The sequence below is a fragment of the Myotis myotis genome, unplaced genomic scaffold, assembly GCF_014108235.1.
Source record: "Myotis myotis isolate mMyoMyo1 unplaced genomic scaffold, mMyoMyo1.p scaffold_m19_p_5, whole genome shotgun sequence".
NCBI classification, from domain to species: domain Eukaryota; kingdom Metazoa; phylum Chordata; class Mammalia; order Chiroptera; family Vespertilionidae; genus Myotis; species Myotis myotis.
Genome location: NW_023416357.1, coordinates 101,844,896 through 101,857,889, shown reverse-complemented (window position 1 = coordinate 101,857,889; position 12,994 = coordinate 101,844,896). Strand labels below are relative to the sequence as shown.

Here is a 12,994-nt window from a genome sequence, read left to right as displayed (position 1 = left end):
GCAAGCTATAGTTAACTGGCTCAGTATCAGTTGTTTCAGTGTTGAATAGACATCCGTTGCCTCAAAACAACTCGAAGGACAAGAGCAATTTAAAATCTGACTCAATATTCAAAACAGGAACGCTGGAGTAGAGATGCTGGTGAATGACCACTAAGACCCACTGTTTAAAAATAAAAACAAAACAGTAAAACATACACCCACACTATAAAAGGAAAATCATAGCTCACGAAAGCCTGTTTCTATCCTGCAGATGACTGTCATTTTCTGGGAGGTCAGTTCTCTCAGAGAACTTGCTCAAATGAGCAAAGGAAATATGAGGAGTGGGGGCGTGGGGTGGAAGGTGGGGAGGGAGAGGACCAGGACTGGCATCTCAAACTCTGACTTTACCCACGAGTGGTGGTTTTGCAGTAACTCAAGAGTTCTGGTTTCCTGATCACAGGTCATGCCACCCTGAGGATGGTCTCTGGCATGCCTCTCAAACGTGAAGGACGTGAAGTTTTGGGGAAGCCTTATGCCTGGCAAGTGCTGGGCTGGCAAGGAAGGAAGCCAAGTGCTACTGCACAGGCCCAACCGAAAGACCCAGGAAAGTAAGAGGAAGGCTTGTGAATTCCCGAGGATGAATATAGGTAATAACTATTTTCCAACAGCCTTTTCTGAGTTTCAATCCTATGCAGCTTGCACAGTTCCGAGAAACTCTGCCTTAACCACAGCCTTTTAAAGGTCACCAACAAGATAACTTACTTTCTATTCCCATCTGGAACAACAGTGTGAACACTATATTATACAAAAGGCAAGCTGCAAACCAGCCTGGAAATTCCTATCCTTTTGCTAGGGCACTGGGAGAACTAGGATAGTTAGAAGGCAGTCTGAGAAAGACTTCCCACCTGGCCCTTCCATGAACCCCTAACCCACCCCTTAGGATGAACAACATTCCCTCTGAAATAGCACTCTATGGACATCACCGTCTTAGAATGCTAAACGGGGTGCGTGTTGTGGCTGGACACAATAAAGCACCAATTCTCTAAATGCAAGTCACTGGGAAGGGAAGACGAGTGACCGTGTCACCTGCCCCTTGCCAGCATCAAGTCAAACGTCTGGAAAGTGAAAAGCGAAGGACGCCAGGGTTCTCCGATTCCAAACCCAGGAAGTGCACTGGGACGGAGAAGAGAAGGTGCTGACACACCAGAGGCCACATAGTCTAGCGAGGAAAACCTCCTCCCCGTAGAACAGTGAGGGCTAGAAGGAGATGTGAGGGGGAGCAGCTGAGGATCCTGGAAAGGAGTAGGTGCCAGAGTGTCAGCCTCTTTCCCAGGCCCAGGGCAGGGAGTCTGGGGTATTGAGTGGAGCGGGGGACAAGGGGAGTTCGGGCCATGCTCACCTCTCCGGAGTCCAGGTTGAGGTTGGCCTGGCACAAAAGGTACAGGTAAGACTTTGGATCCCGGGACAGCATATGCCAGATGCTGAGGAAGTAAATGCTGAGCAGGTTGAGTTAGACGCTGGGCCAGGCACCCCGTCCTGGGATACAGCAGGGGAAGCAGCTCGCTAACATTCCTTGCCGTGATTCCATTAAACCTTGCTACCTTGCACCAGAAGCATTGGCTTTTACTAAGGTCGTCCGAGCTGTCCAGCACATTCAGTGCCAGCCCCCGCCTCACTTGGGGTGCAAGTCCGGAAAAGTGGAAGGCTGTGCCTCTCCCCATTCCCACCCCCAGCCATGTGCATGCAGCCTGCGATCCATTGGCTTGGGGCTCAAGATGAACTCACCGGCCTCAGTCCAGCGTGTGCTGTGCACTGACAACTGCTCTGGCCCAAATCCAGTTCACGCCCACTCCAGATCCCCGGCCAAAGGAAAAGCTATGCAGCGAGTGTCTACACTCTTCATGCTTTTTTATTACAAGACTACCTCGCATATGTGTAAAATTCATCATCCAGCAACTACATCTAAAGCACAAATATTTGGGGGAAAAAAGGATTCATTAAATTATGATATGATTAAATCATTGACCAAATAGAAAATTTATATAATAAAGCCAGAGAAAAAGTTGTAAAATATAGTTTACAATAATTATTCACATTCAAGGCTGTACATCAATACATATAACAACCTGGCCCCAAACATGAATTCAATCCAAATAATTCATATATTAGATTTTAAATAACACAGACTGAATTAGAGGCCAACAATAGCCAGCAAATAATCTTATATAAGAATAAAAATACAAAAGTGTATATCCTAATATCATTGCATTATTTGTTTTTCATAAGTTTTTTTTTTTTTTTAATTTTTGCTTTGCCTGTACATCACAGTTACAGCTACAGACCAGGTAGAGAATATCACACATGTTCTAAGTGACTGCCACCAACCTGAAAGACAACTAACAGACTATTGCCTCGTCCGATTTTGTGTCAAGGAACAGGTACAGCAGCTCTAAATACCACGGAAGTAAATTATGCCGACGTCCAATCAAACCTATGATGGTGATAGAGGCTTGTCCCCTGCAAAATGAACCCTACCCACGGTCCTTCAGCTAGACAGGTTAGAGTGGATTACACAGCTTAAAAAGGTTTGCCTTTTGTACATAGGTCTCTGTACATAATGTTTGGCGTTTCCTCGTATTGAAGAAATGACTGACGGGGAAAGTTCAGGGGTACGAAGGCTTGTTCAGTGGCACACCACAGCTGTCAGAGCCGGAGAGAAAACTGCTCTTTGCTGGAACAGCTTCCTCCCCAGACCAGTTCTCCACAGGCAGCCGGATTACAACCCTGCCAGCAGCCTGTGCCCCTGAGGCTCAGGCAGTGACTCCTGCCCTGGCTTACAGCCCTTGCCCGGTGGGCTGCCCAAGAGGCAGGGCCATACCCACTTGAGTCACCATCCGTTCAGGTTAGGTTTGGATATGAAAAGAAAGAATAGGGAAAAGCATGTATGGCAACATCTCCACGAACAATACCATCTCCAAACTCCTGGCGACTGCATCCTCAGTCTAGACTGGCCAAGGGAGGGGGTTTGAAGATTCAGAGGAGGGTGGGAGACCTAATTCTGTGCAATTCAGCCACAGTCTTTGGCGGAGTCATGTGGCACTGAGCATGGTACCTAGAAAAATTTCTCATGCCTGTTTCCCTTCAGAACCAATGGACCCCAAAGTAAAGTGGAGAAATTAAGAACGAAACCGAATTTGGGTGGTCTGGCCGTGAAGACAACTAGACAACCTGCTACACTGTGGGTGAGGAGAGGGAAGTCCTTAGCCAGGATACTCACTTTCTACCACGAAAAAGCCTGGCCATGTGCTACTGAACCAAGACCCTCTGACAGAGTCCCAGGATTTGAAGAGCTGGAGGTGGGAGATGGGAGGGGGGCACACACACTTCTGTAAAACACAACTGTGTCTGTGGTTTTTTTCCAAGTAGAGCTTTCGCTTTTTCACTGATTCCAAACGGCCCAGCATACTCCAAGTCTATAAACTTAATTACAAATCACCCACTAAGCATGTGGCAAGATCAGGTCAGCACTTTCTATCTCCCGACTGTGCAGATGCAAGTTCAGTACCATTGTGGACACAAAGTACAAGACTCTGAAAATATCACCAAGCACGTGAAAGCCATGGCAGCAGGGGGGGAAGTAACTAACATGCCAGCACACCAGGTTCTTTCAATGAAGATGAGGAAATTGACTTTTGGAAAAATCTGTCACAAAAATACTGCAGCAATGACATCATTTTTAGCATTAAAAAAGAAAAAGAGCAATCTTATTCAAACACTGTTTGAATAAGAGTTTCAATACAGTTTACCAGAAATTCATTCATTTCTTCAAAATCTGCAGGAAGCAACTAAGCAGGTCCTGTTCTAGAACTCTGAGCATCTAAGCAACAGATCAGACAGAAATAAATTAATACCACCTCTGAAACAAACTTTTACTCAAAAATACTACTTGTGGGAATGGGGGTAGAAGGGGTCAGAGTAAAAAATCAAAGATTTAGAAAGACAGTCATCACAGCATTATTTAAATAGTGAAAAACTAGAAACCACCTAAATGTTTTATAACAGGGAAATAAATTATAAGATTTATAGCCATTCAACTGTACAATCATTAAAAACAATGCTTCGGAATCATTCTTCATGACATGGGGAAATGCTTAAGATAAAATAAAAGTGAAAAAAGCTCGATGCACAACAGTATACATTGGCCGTGGCCGGTGTGGCTCAGTTGGTTGGAGCATCGTCCTGTGAACCAAAGGGTCGAGGGTTCCATTCTTGGTCAGGGCACATATAAAGGTTTCAGATTCAATCCCCAGTTGGGGGGTGTACAGGAGGCAACCGATGTATGTTTCTTTCTCACCTGAAGTTTCTCTCCCTTCCGCTCACACTAAAAACCAATAACAAAGAGCATGTCTTTTATGTTCCCAGTTTAGATGAAAAAAGCAAACAAATCTGGGGCGGAGGGAGGACAGGTTATACACCAAAATGTTTACAGTGGTCTTTTCTGCCTTTTTTTTTTTTAAGAAAACAAATGTTTTAAGAAAATTCGGAGTCACCCAGGGCCCCCTGCCCCGGGTTGGGGTTGGTATGTGTGTGCGCCATGGGGCCATCTCCTGCAATCCCTTCAGGCTGGGCCAAGAGGGCTGGAGTAGGTGTAGTTCTCGCCAGCTTTGGCATGACCACAGAGCCATTTTGTCAAAAGCAAGTCTGTCACGAGCTGTTAGTTAGGTTCAGAATAGCAGGCAGTCAATGGTGCCAATCATTGGCGGGGCTTTGCACTCCACAGGGGGCTGCCCACTGCCCGTGGCCCTGGTCAGGTCCACAGAAAGAGGGGAGGAAACCTCCTGTGCAAACCCAGTCTCCTCCATTCCCAGAGACCAACAAGGCACAGTGGAGAGCACAGACCTCCTAGCTGCCCTCCCCTCCGTGCGAGAGGCTGCATGGTAGGGACTGTCTGCAGTTGGTGGTACTTGGTTTGACTTGTCTTTGCTGACTCTAAGACACATGGCTCCTGGATCTATTAAACAACAGGGCATTTTCTTTCTCACTTTGGATAAATCCACGTTCATATTTCCAGGTATGTCTGTGTATGTACACAGACCCTTGTCCACATCTCAGAATGTAAGGCACCTGATGCCAAGACGATCGCTGTAAGGATAAATTAGATAAAATTAAAGCTGGCGGGAGTATGGGTAAGAGAAGATTACACGTGGGCCTTAAAAAAAAACAAGAGGCCTCAGTGAACAGAGAAAGCTGGCTTACAGAGCAGGGCTCAGCTCACACTGGCTCGGCCGGCCGAGGGCAGTCACTGCAGCTCTGTCAACTTCGAGCTCAACCCTGAACCCCTCATTTCCTGGTTTCAGAGGTTAAGATGGAGCTTGTTGGTTAAGCCCAGGAGGTAGTGGCGCTATCCAGAAGGCAGAATGCATGGAGGCCTTGTCTCGTGAGCAGCCGGCTGAGTGCCCTTATTAAACACAAATACCAGCCGCGCTCGGTTCCCTGTAACCAGACCCCTGAGGTGATGCTGCACAGAAACTGGTTCCTCACCCTTCTACCCGCACACACACAGGCAGGGTTTCTGAGAAGAGTAAAATGTCAATATGGGAGGAAGCCTGGAGTGAAATTCTTGGAAGGGGCAAGTCAGACTCACTTTTTGAAAAGCAGATGAACACAGGCCTTTCAAACGTGAGGAAAGGGGAGCATAGAGGGAGTCTGCGCTAAGGGCACCCCCGCCCCTCCCCCAGACAGATGTGAGCTGTCCGTCTTTCTCTCAGATTTCACAGAGCAGAGGACATGCCCGAACAGAAACCACCAGCAAACCTGGCTACGACCTCTGCTCAGCCCTCTCCCTGCCCAGCACAGTGAACCCCCACATCCACGCTCCTGCCCAGTTTAAGAACAGCCACTCCTATCACTCACTGTGAGAAAGGCGGCTCCTCTCCATCGGGACCACTGGTCACAGAGGGGGATGAATGGTGTGTTTGAGACAGGAGACAGGGCAGTGGTGAGGGGCTTTCCTGTGTGAGCCTTTGGCTAGTGCCTTGGTGAAAGTCTAAAGGAAAAGGAAAGGTGTCCATCCCCTGGGAGCAGCCTGCAGGGCCTGCTCCTCTCCCCCTGGAACAGAGGACTGCCCTCCAGGGACACCTGGGTAGGGAGAGGAACAGCCAAGACCCACTGTCTGGGGAGCAGCAGCAAAGAAAATCAAAGAACTAGCAGGATCTGGACCATGTGTAGGTCACAGTAGAGTAGGAGCTGCCTCTAAGCATTGAAAGGAGGGAACCTGAAATGGAAGGAGAGCAGGCTGGGCGCTTGGGTTCAAGTGCCAGGCGAGTTAACTCTTTCTTTCCCAGGCAAAGTCCACTTGATGGAGACCAGATGACCTGGCACCATGAGAAGGCATTAGATTCTCACTGTTGGGATGTAAGAATTTTAGGCTGTGAGCATATTCAATCACAACATGAAAAGGGTGCGTGTGCTGGCCGGGAGCCTGCACTCCTCCCACCACCCAGATGACTGAGTACCGTCCAATTTGTGAGGAGTCTCCTGGCTCCTAAGTAACTGGTCTGGGGGAGTCCTGCACACTTCAACCTTTAACAAACTCTCAGAAAGGCTCATCAGATCTCACTCCTCCACGTGGAGACCACCAGGCCCTGTCTGCCTTGCTGCCCTGGTATCATGAGGCCGGCAGAGCCGTCTGCTGGTGCAGCTGGGGCTAACCGGGCCCACTGCTGACTGTGCTCCCTGCAGCCGTGTGCATGGGTTCCAGCCCCGGAGGGCACCACCGTTCCACGGGATGATGGATTGGAACCTTGCAGGCAGTGGCTTGTATTTCACCCAACAGCCTGTTCCACTTCTCACCACTGGGAGCCTACCTGGCAGTCACAACATGTGGAGCACTTGCAGACAGAAATCCTGTAGCCAGAGCTACTCCAGGAGGAAAGCAAGGGCCCGCAGCACAGGAGATGGGCCATGATCTAGGGACATGAGGAAAAGAGCACACAGACAAAAGCCAAGAACCCTCCCACCCCATGGAGATCAGAGGCCGTCCCCTGCAGAGCACACACAACTCCCTGGTGAAGAGTTCCACGATCATCTAGGGGGCAGAAAGAGCCCAGAGATACACCCTGTCCCCTAGGCCACAGCAAGACCAGCAGGTGACCGGGGTGCACGGTGGAGAGCTGGTGACACTGGTCCACTGGTCCAGGTGGGAATCAGGTAGACGTGCACAGCACTGGGTGCTGGCAACAAGGACAGCTCGGGGAGGCCTCCATAGAGCACAGAGAGCAAGCAAAGCGACCCTGAATTCCTGTTCATTATTGGTTTTGTTCTTTGTGTTGTTGGGTATTTTTTTCTTCTTTTCTTTTAAATAAAAAAGCTGCAAGGTTCCACTGTCTACATTCCCCTTGAGATGGCTGGGAGGTGGTCTGGAAGCGTCCCGGATAGCCATGAGCTGCGCTGGGGCGCGTGTCCTGGCAGCGAGGGCAGGGCTGCGGGCTGTCACTGCACGGTGGTGTCTGGGTGACTCTGGTATCTGTGCCTCCACACCTCCTGAATCTTTTTGCACCATTTGTGAGCGTTCCCGCTCGGGTCCATCAGGTAATACGTCCTGTTTGGCTGCAGAGAAAGAAACCATTTAATGTTCTCAAAGAACTGAGTCTCCCCAAGACCAGCACCTCAACTTGTTGGGGAGAAATCATAGAAAGAAACCATCACCTGGCCAGTGTGGCTTAGTGTTTGAGCGCCCGCCTATGAACCAGGAGGTCACAGTTCAATTCCCAGTCAGGGCACATGCCCAGGTTGTGGGCTTGATCCCCCGACTGGGGGTGTGCAGGTAGGCAGCCAATTGATGATTCTCTCTCATCACTGATGTTTCTATCTCTCTCCCCCTCTCCCTTCCTCTCGGAAATAAAAATATATTAAAAGGAAGGAAGGGAGGAAGGAAGGGAGGGAGGTAGGGAGGGAGGGAGGGAGGGAGGGAGACCGCCGTCCTACTGCAGCCACTGCAGGTACCTCTGGAAGCACATGAACATGTGGATTTCTTCCTTCCACATACGTGCAGATATTAAATATGCAGGTGATGACTTACAGATCCCTCAGGTCACCCCCAAAGTAAAAAAACAAGCACAGGTGTCTCCCAGCTCAGCTCAGGACTAAGCCAGGAACGTGGGGCCCTGAGACGTGGGAAAGGGGGAGACAAGTGCCTGGACTCCAGCTCCTTCCTTGGGCTACAGTATTTGGATGCTTCAAATGGAAGTACAAAGGCCTCCAATTGCCTTGCAGAGGAGAATCTATAGAGACAAACTTACTGTGTGGACAAAGAAGGTTTTAAAATTCTTGGCCTCTGGTCGGAGTTCTTGTGACCATGGAATTTCACCTTTCAGGACTTTGTTGACAGGATCCACATAATATAAGTGTGGCCCTTCTGTAAGTAATAACTGTCGTCGTCGTGCAAATAAACCCTGACAAAAAAAAAAGGACCCCGCTTGTTAAGGCTCAGAAGTGGGTGATGACAGTGCTTACTGCTGCCTCAGAGGCTGAACTGTCAGAGTAACTCAGTGTACAAAAACCACTGCCAGCCACCTATCCACTCACCCGGGACAAAGGGAGCGTGCACACCTCATCCCCCATGTGGACCCACCCTTGGATTAGAGCAGTGATGGCAAACCTTTTGAGCTTGGAGTGTCAGCATTTTGAAAAACCCTAACTTAACTCTGGTGCCTGTCACATATAGAAATTTTTTGATATTTGCAACCATAGTAAAACAAAGATTTATATTTTTGATATTTATTTTATATATTTAAATGCCACTTAACAAAGAAAAATCAATCAAAAAAATGAGTTCACGTGTCACTTCTGACACGCGTGTCATAGGTTCGCCATCACTGGAAGCGCTTACTGCTTGGTTTTGGCGATCTGGATGTCTTCACCCCCATTTTAGGTGCCCTGACTTTGGCTGCCATGTGTAGGCCAGCCCACCAGCTCAGGTCCCCGTGGCTGAGCAAACTTGGACGCCCCACAATCAATTGTCAGCCCCGCTGCTTCTTGTGCCTTCTGCTCCATTCTGAGGCACAGAGCTCTGCCCGAGAACCCGCCTTCATGGAGGTTCTCATCCACTGAGGATGCCCCAGGGCGGGTCAGAAATGGGTTTCACAAGCCCAAGCTAAGAAGGGCTTGGGTCAGCAGATTTATGGAGTCTGATATGTTTTGATAAAATTAATCCATAATAAAATAAAATAAATAATAAAACATAATAAATAACAATTTTCCAAAACAATTCTAGGCCCGGCCGCTGTGGGTCAGTGGTTGAGCATTGACCTATGAACCAGGAGGTTACAGTTCGATTCCTGGTCAGGGCACATGCCTGGATTGTAGGCTCAATCCCCAGTAGGAAATGTACAGGAGGCAGCCAATCAATGATTCCCTCTCATCATTGATATTTCTCTCTTCTTTCAAATCAATAAAAAAAAATTCTTTTTAAAGTTAAAAAAACAAAATTCTAATGAAGTATTAGACTGTGGTGATGTCAAGCAGAACCTCCTCAATGGGACAGAAACTTTATCAGTGAACCTAGCCTTGTGGAGACACCAGAACCCTGGCTTCTGAGAAGAAATGAGAGAGGCTCTACTTCTGTTTTGCTACAGCTGAATAGCTGAAATCTCCCTTAGCTATCAAATCTAGAGATGATCTCTAAGAAGGAAAGATGTTACGTGCGACAAGTTACCGCAGGGACCTGAGAGGAAGGCATGCTCCTGATCAAGAACCAGGAGGGAGCCCTGGCTGGTGTTGCTCTGTGGTTAGCAAGTTGGCCCTCACCCTGAAGGTCACGGGTTCAATCCCCAGCCCTGGTCAGGGTGCATGCGGGAGGCAGACAATTGATGTGTTTCTCTCACATCGTTCTCTCTCCCATTGTTTTCCTTCCCTTCCACTCACTCAGAAAAAAAAAAAAAATCAATGGGAAAAATATCCTTAGGTGAGAATTAACAACAACAAAAGAACCAGGAGGGAGACACAGATGCACAGGAAGGAGCAGTGGGGGTCTGACTTACCTTTCGCTTATCTACTGGACCCATTTTTAGTATTAAATTATTTTCTACAAACTGGTGCCTACAAAAGAAGAAAACAAGAATGAGCACTCACATGAGTCAGAGACAGAAATTCTCCCAACTCCTCCCTTCAAAACAAACCTCCCAATGGCATTTGTGAACTTGGCTTTAACCAAGCCTCTCCCTTCACAGATCCAAACTCAGTAACATGAGGAAACTCCAAACGCAACTGAGCACACAAGCACTGTTGCTTTATAGAACTTACATCTGCGTTTGGACCAGAGGCCAGAAATATCACCTGCTGTCCCCTCTCACTTGGAAGCCTTCACACAACCAAGGAAAGGTAGAGGGAGACAGGGCTGCAGAGCTGAGCCCATCACACAAATCCTCGTTACTTTAAACAAAGCAGGACCAAGACACAAAACCCCTCCAAAAGGGCAGAGCCTGCTGGGAATCAACCTGAGGATGAAGCCCGGTGTTAATATGTTACCTCCATAAGCTGGGACCCCAAGTCAGTGTTCAGAATCCACTGAACCACTTAGGACCATAAATCTCTAAAGACTCAAGTTGGACTTGGTTTAAGAATATCTCATCTTAACTGGGGCACAGTTGGTTAGAGTGCTATCCCCATACCCAAGGCTGCTGGTTCAATCCCTACTCAGGGCACATATAAGAATCAAGCAATGAATGCATAAATAAGTGAAATAACAAATCCATGTTTCTTTCTAAAACTCAATAAATAAAAATTTTAAAAAAATCTCAACTGGTGTTTCTACCATAGTAATAAAGCACTTTTATTCAAACATGGCAGGAATTTAGAAGAGAAAGCTTCAAATACAGGTGTGTGTTTAAAATATATATATATATATATATATTTCAGAGGGAGGGAGAGGGAGAGAGAGATATAAACATCAATCAACAGAGAGAATCATTGATCGGCTGCCTCCTGCACACCCCCTACTGGGGATCGAGCCTGCAACCCGGGCATGTGCCCTTGACTGGAATCAAACCTGGGACCCTTTGGTCCGCAGGCCAACGCTCTATCCACTGAGCCAAACCAGCTAGTGCAAATGCAGGTTTTGATTTAATACACATGATTAGCAAAATATAGTTCTCTTTGATTTCTAAGAGTTTAACAGAGGTTGTTTTAATGTCTGCAGGCTATCTCTTCTGGTTAAAGCTAACAGTTACTGCTTGATGTTCTGATTTTACTAAAATTCCTGATCCAAGGTTCTACTGTAGAAACAAAATATTTTATATTTGAAAACATGTCAGACAACTGTTATATCAAACAGTGACAATTTTAGCACGTAAGTGAGTGCATCCACATGCTTTTTCGGCTCCTTTTGGGACCTAGTGCATGTTCAAGCAGTGGCCAAGCTGCTGGACCCATGTTCTCCCACTGAGTGTTCCTGGCCTAGCCTGACCCAACCAGACCAACGCCCACACCCCAGCGCCCACTGGGCTTGCCTTGCTGAGACCCCATCACCAAGGAATGAGCCCCAAGCAAACTGATGCAGCATCATGTGGATTTTGAAAACAACTAAGATGAATATTAACAACAAAAAAGGGCTGTGTCCTCTACAAGGAAAAGAACTACTTCACTCTCAGAGGCACTTAAAAATAAACAAACAAGCCCTAGCCGGTTTGGCTCAGTGGATAGAGTGTCGGCCTATGAACTGAAAGGTCCCAGGTTCAATTCCGGTCAAGGGCACATGCCCGAGTTGTGGGCTCGATCCCCAGTGGGGGACTTGCAGGAGGCAGCCGATCCATGACTCTCTCTCATCATGGATGTTTCTCTCTCTCTCTCTCCCTCTTCCTTTCTCTCTGAAATCAATAAAAATATATTAAAAAAAAAACAACAAACAAAAACAAAGCTTGAAGCAAAGGGAAAAAACCAAGGAGATTTCTGAAAAGGAGCTCTAATGAGGCTCTGCTGCAAGACAGAACTACATGGAAAACAATGGAGCCCAATAGAAAGCCTCTTCTAACTTACAGGTCCCGTTACTTAAGAACTCAATGTATAATAAAGAACCACAAGTTAATAAGGGGAAGACTTTAATTTTACCAGGCAGGTGGAGGGTGTCAATTTAAGCCTAGGCCAGTTCACGACCTCAGTTAGCTGGGCTGCTGGGATACTGGGCCAGTGGGCACAAGATCACCATCAGGGAAGTCTGGCAGGCAGCAAGGAAAGAAAAGACCTTCCAGCATATTTGCAGCCTCACATGAATTAACAGGAGAGACAGTTTAAAATATTAAATCAGCCCTAGCTGGTTTGGCTCAGTGGATAGAGTGTTGGCCTGTGGACTGAAGGGTCCCAGGTTCGATTCTGGTCAAGGGCACAGGCCTGGGTTGCAGGCTCGATCCCCAGTGTGGGGCATGCAGGAGGCAGCCGATCAATGATTCTCCCTCTCATTGCTGATGTTTCTATATCTCTCTCCCTCTCCTTTCCTCTCTGAAATCAATAAAAATATATTTTAAAAAAATGTTTAAAAAAATAAAATATTAAATCAAATGAAAGAAGAACTGGAAGGAAAAAAGAAGGGGATATTGGTTAAGCCTACATGAGAAGGGCCACTATTTATTTACTATTATTATCATTAAAAAAAATTATTTTTATTGATTTCAGAGAGGAAGAGAAAGGGAGAGAGAGCTAGAAACATCAATGATGAGAGAGAATCATTGATCGGCTGCCTCCTGCATGCCCCCTACTGGGATTCAAGTCTGAAACCCTGGCATGTGCTCAGACCAGAATCCGAACCGTGACTTCCTGGTTCACAGGTCCATGCTCAACCACTGAGCCACACTGGCGGGCCAGGGAGCGGTTCCTTTTTAAAGCTGGAAACAAAAACGAGCTCCTTCATACAGAGTAACAGACATGACTGCATGAGAGCAAAGAGAACCTTTAACTACAAAAATAACCAAAATTAACAAGCAAACACACTGGAGAACATTCAGCAAATACAACCATCTGTACT

The 12,994-nt window shown here is 47.2% G+C and overlaps 1 protein-coding gene across 2 annotated transcripts in view; it reads right to left on the bottom strand.

Moving 5' to 3' along the window:
* Window positions 1-1,987: 1,987 nt before the first annotated feature.
* Window positions 1,988-12,994, bottom strand: part of PDPK1 (3-phosphoinositide dependent protein kinase 1) — a 92,762-nt gene continuing 81,755 nt past the window's right edge. For both annotated transcript variants that reach the window (XM_036309790.1, XM_036309789.1), the window contains 3 exons: window positions 10,020-10,077; window positions 8,280-8,432; window positions 1,988-7,587 (listed from right to left, as the gene is read on the bottom strand). In XM_036309790.1, coding sequence (XP_036165683.1) covers window positions 7,471-7,587; window positions 8,280-8,432; window positions 10,020-10,077 — 328 coding nt within the window. In that variant the 3' untranslated portion in view covers window positions 1,988-7,470. The remainder of the gene's footprint in view (window positions 7,588-8,279; window positions 8,433-10,019; window positions 10,078-12,994) is intronic.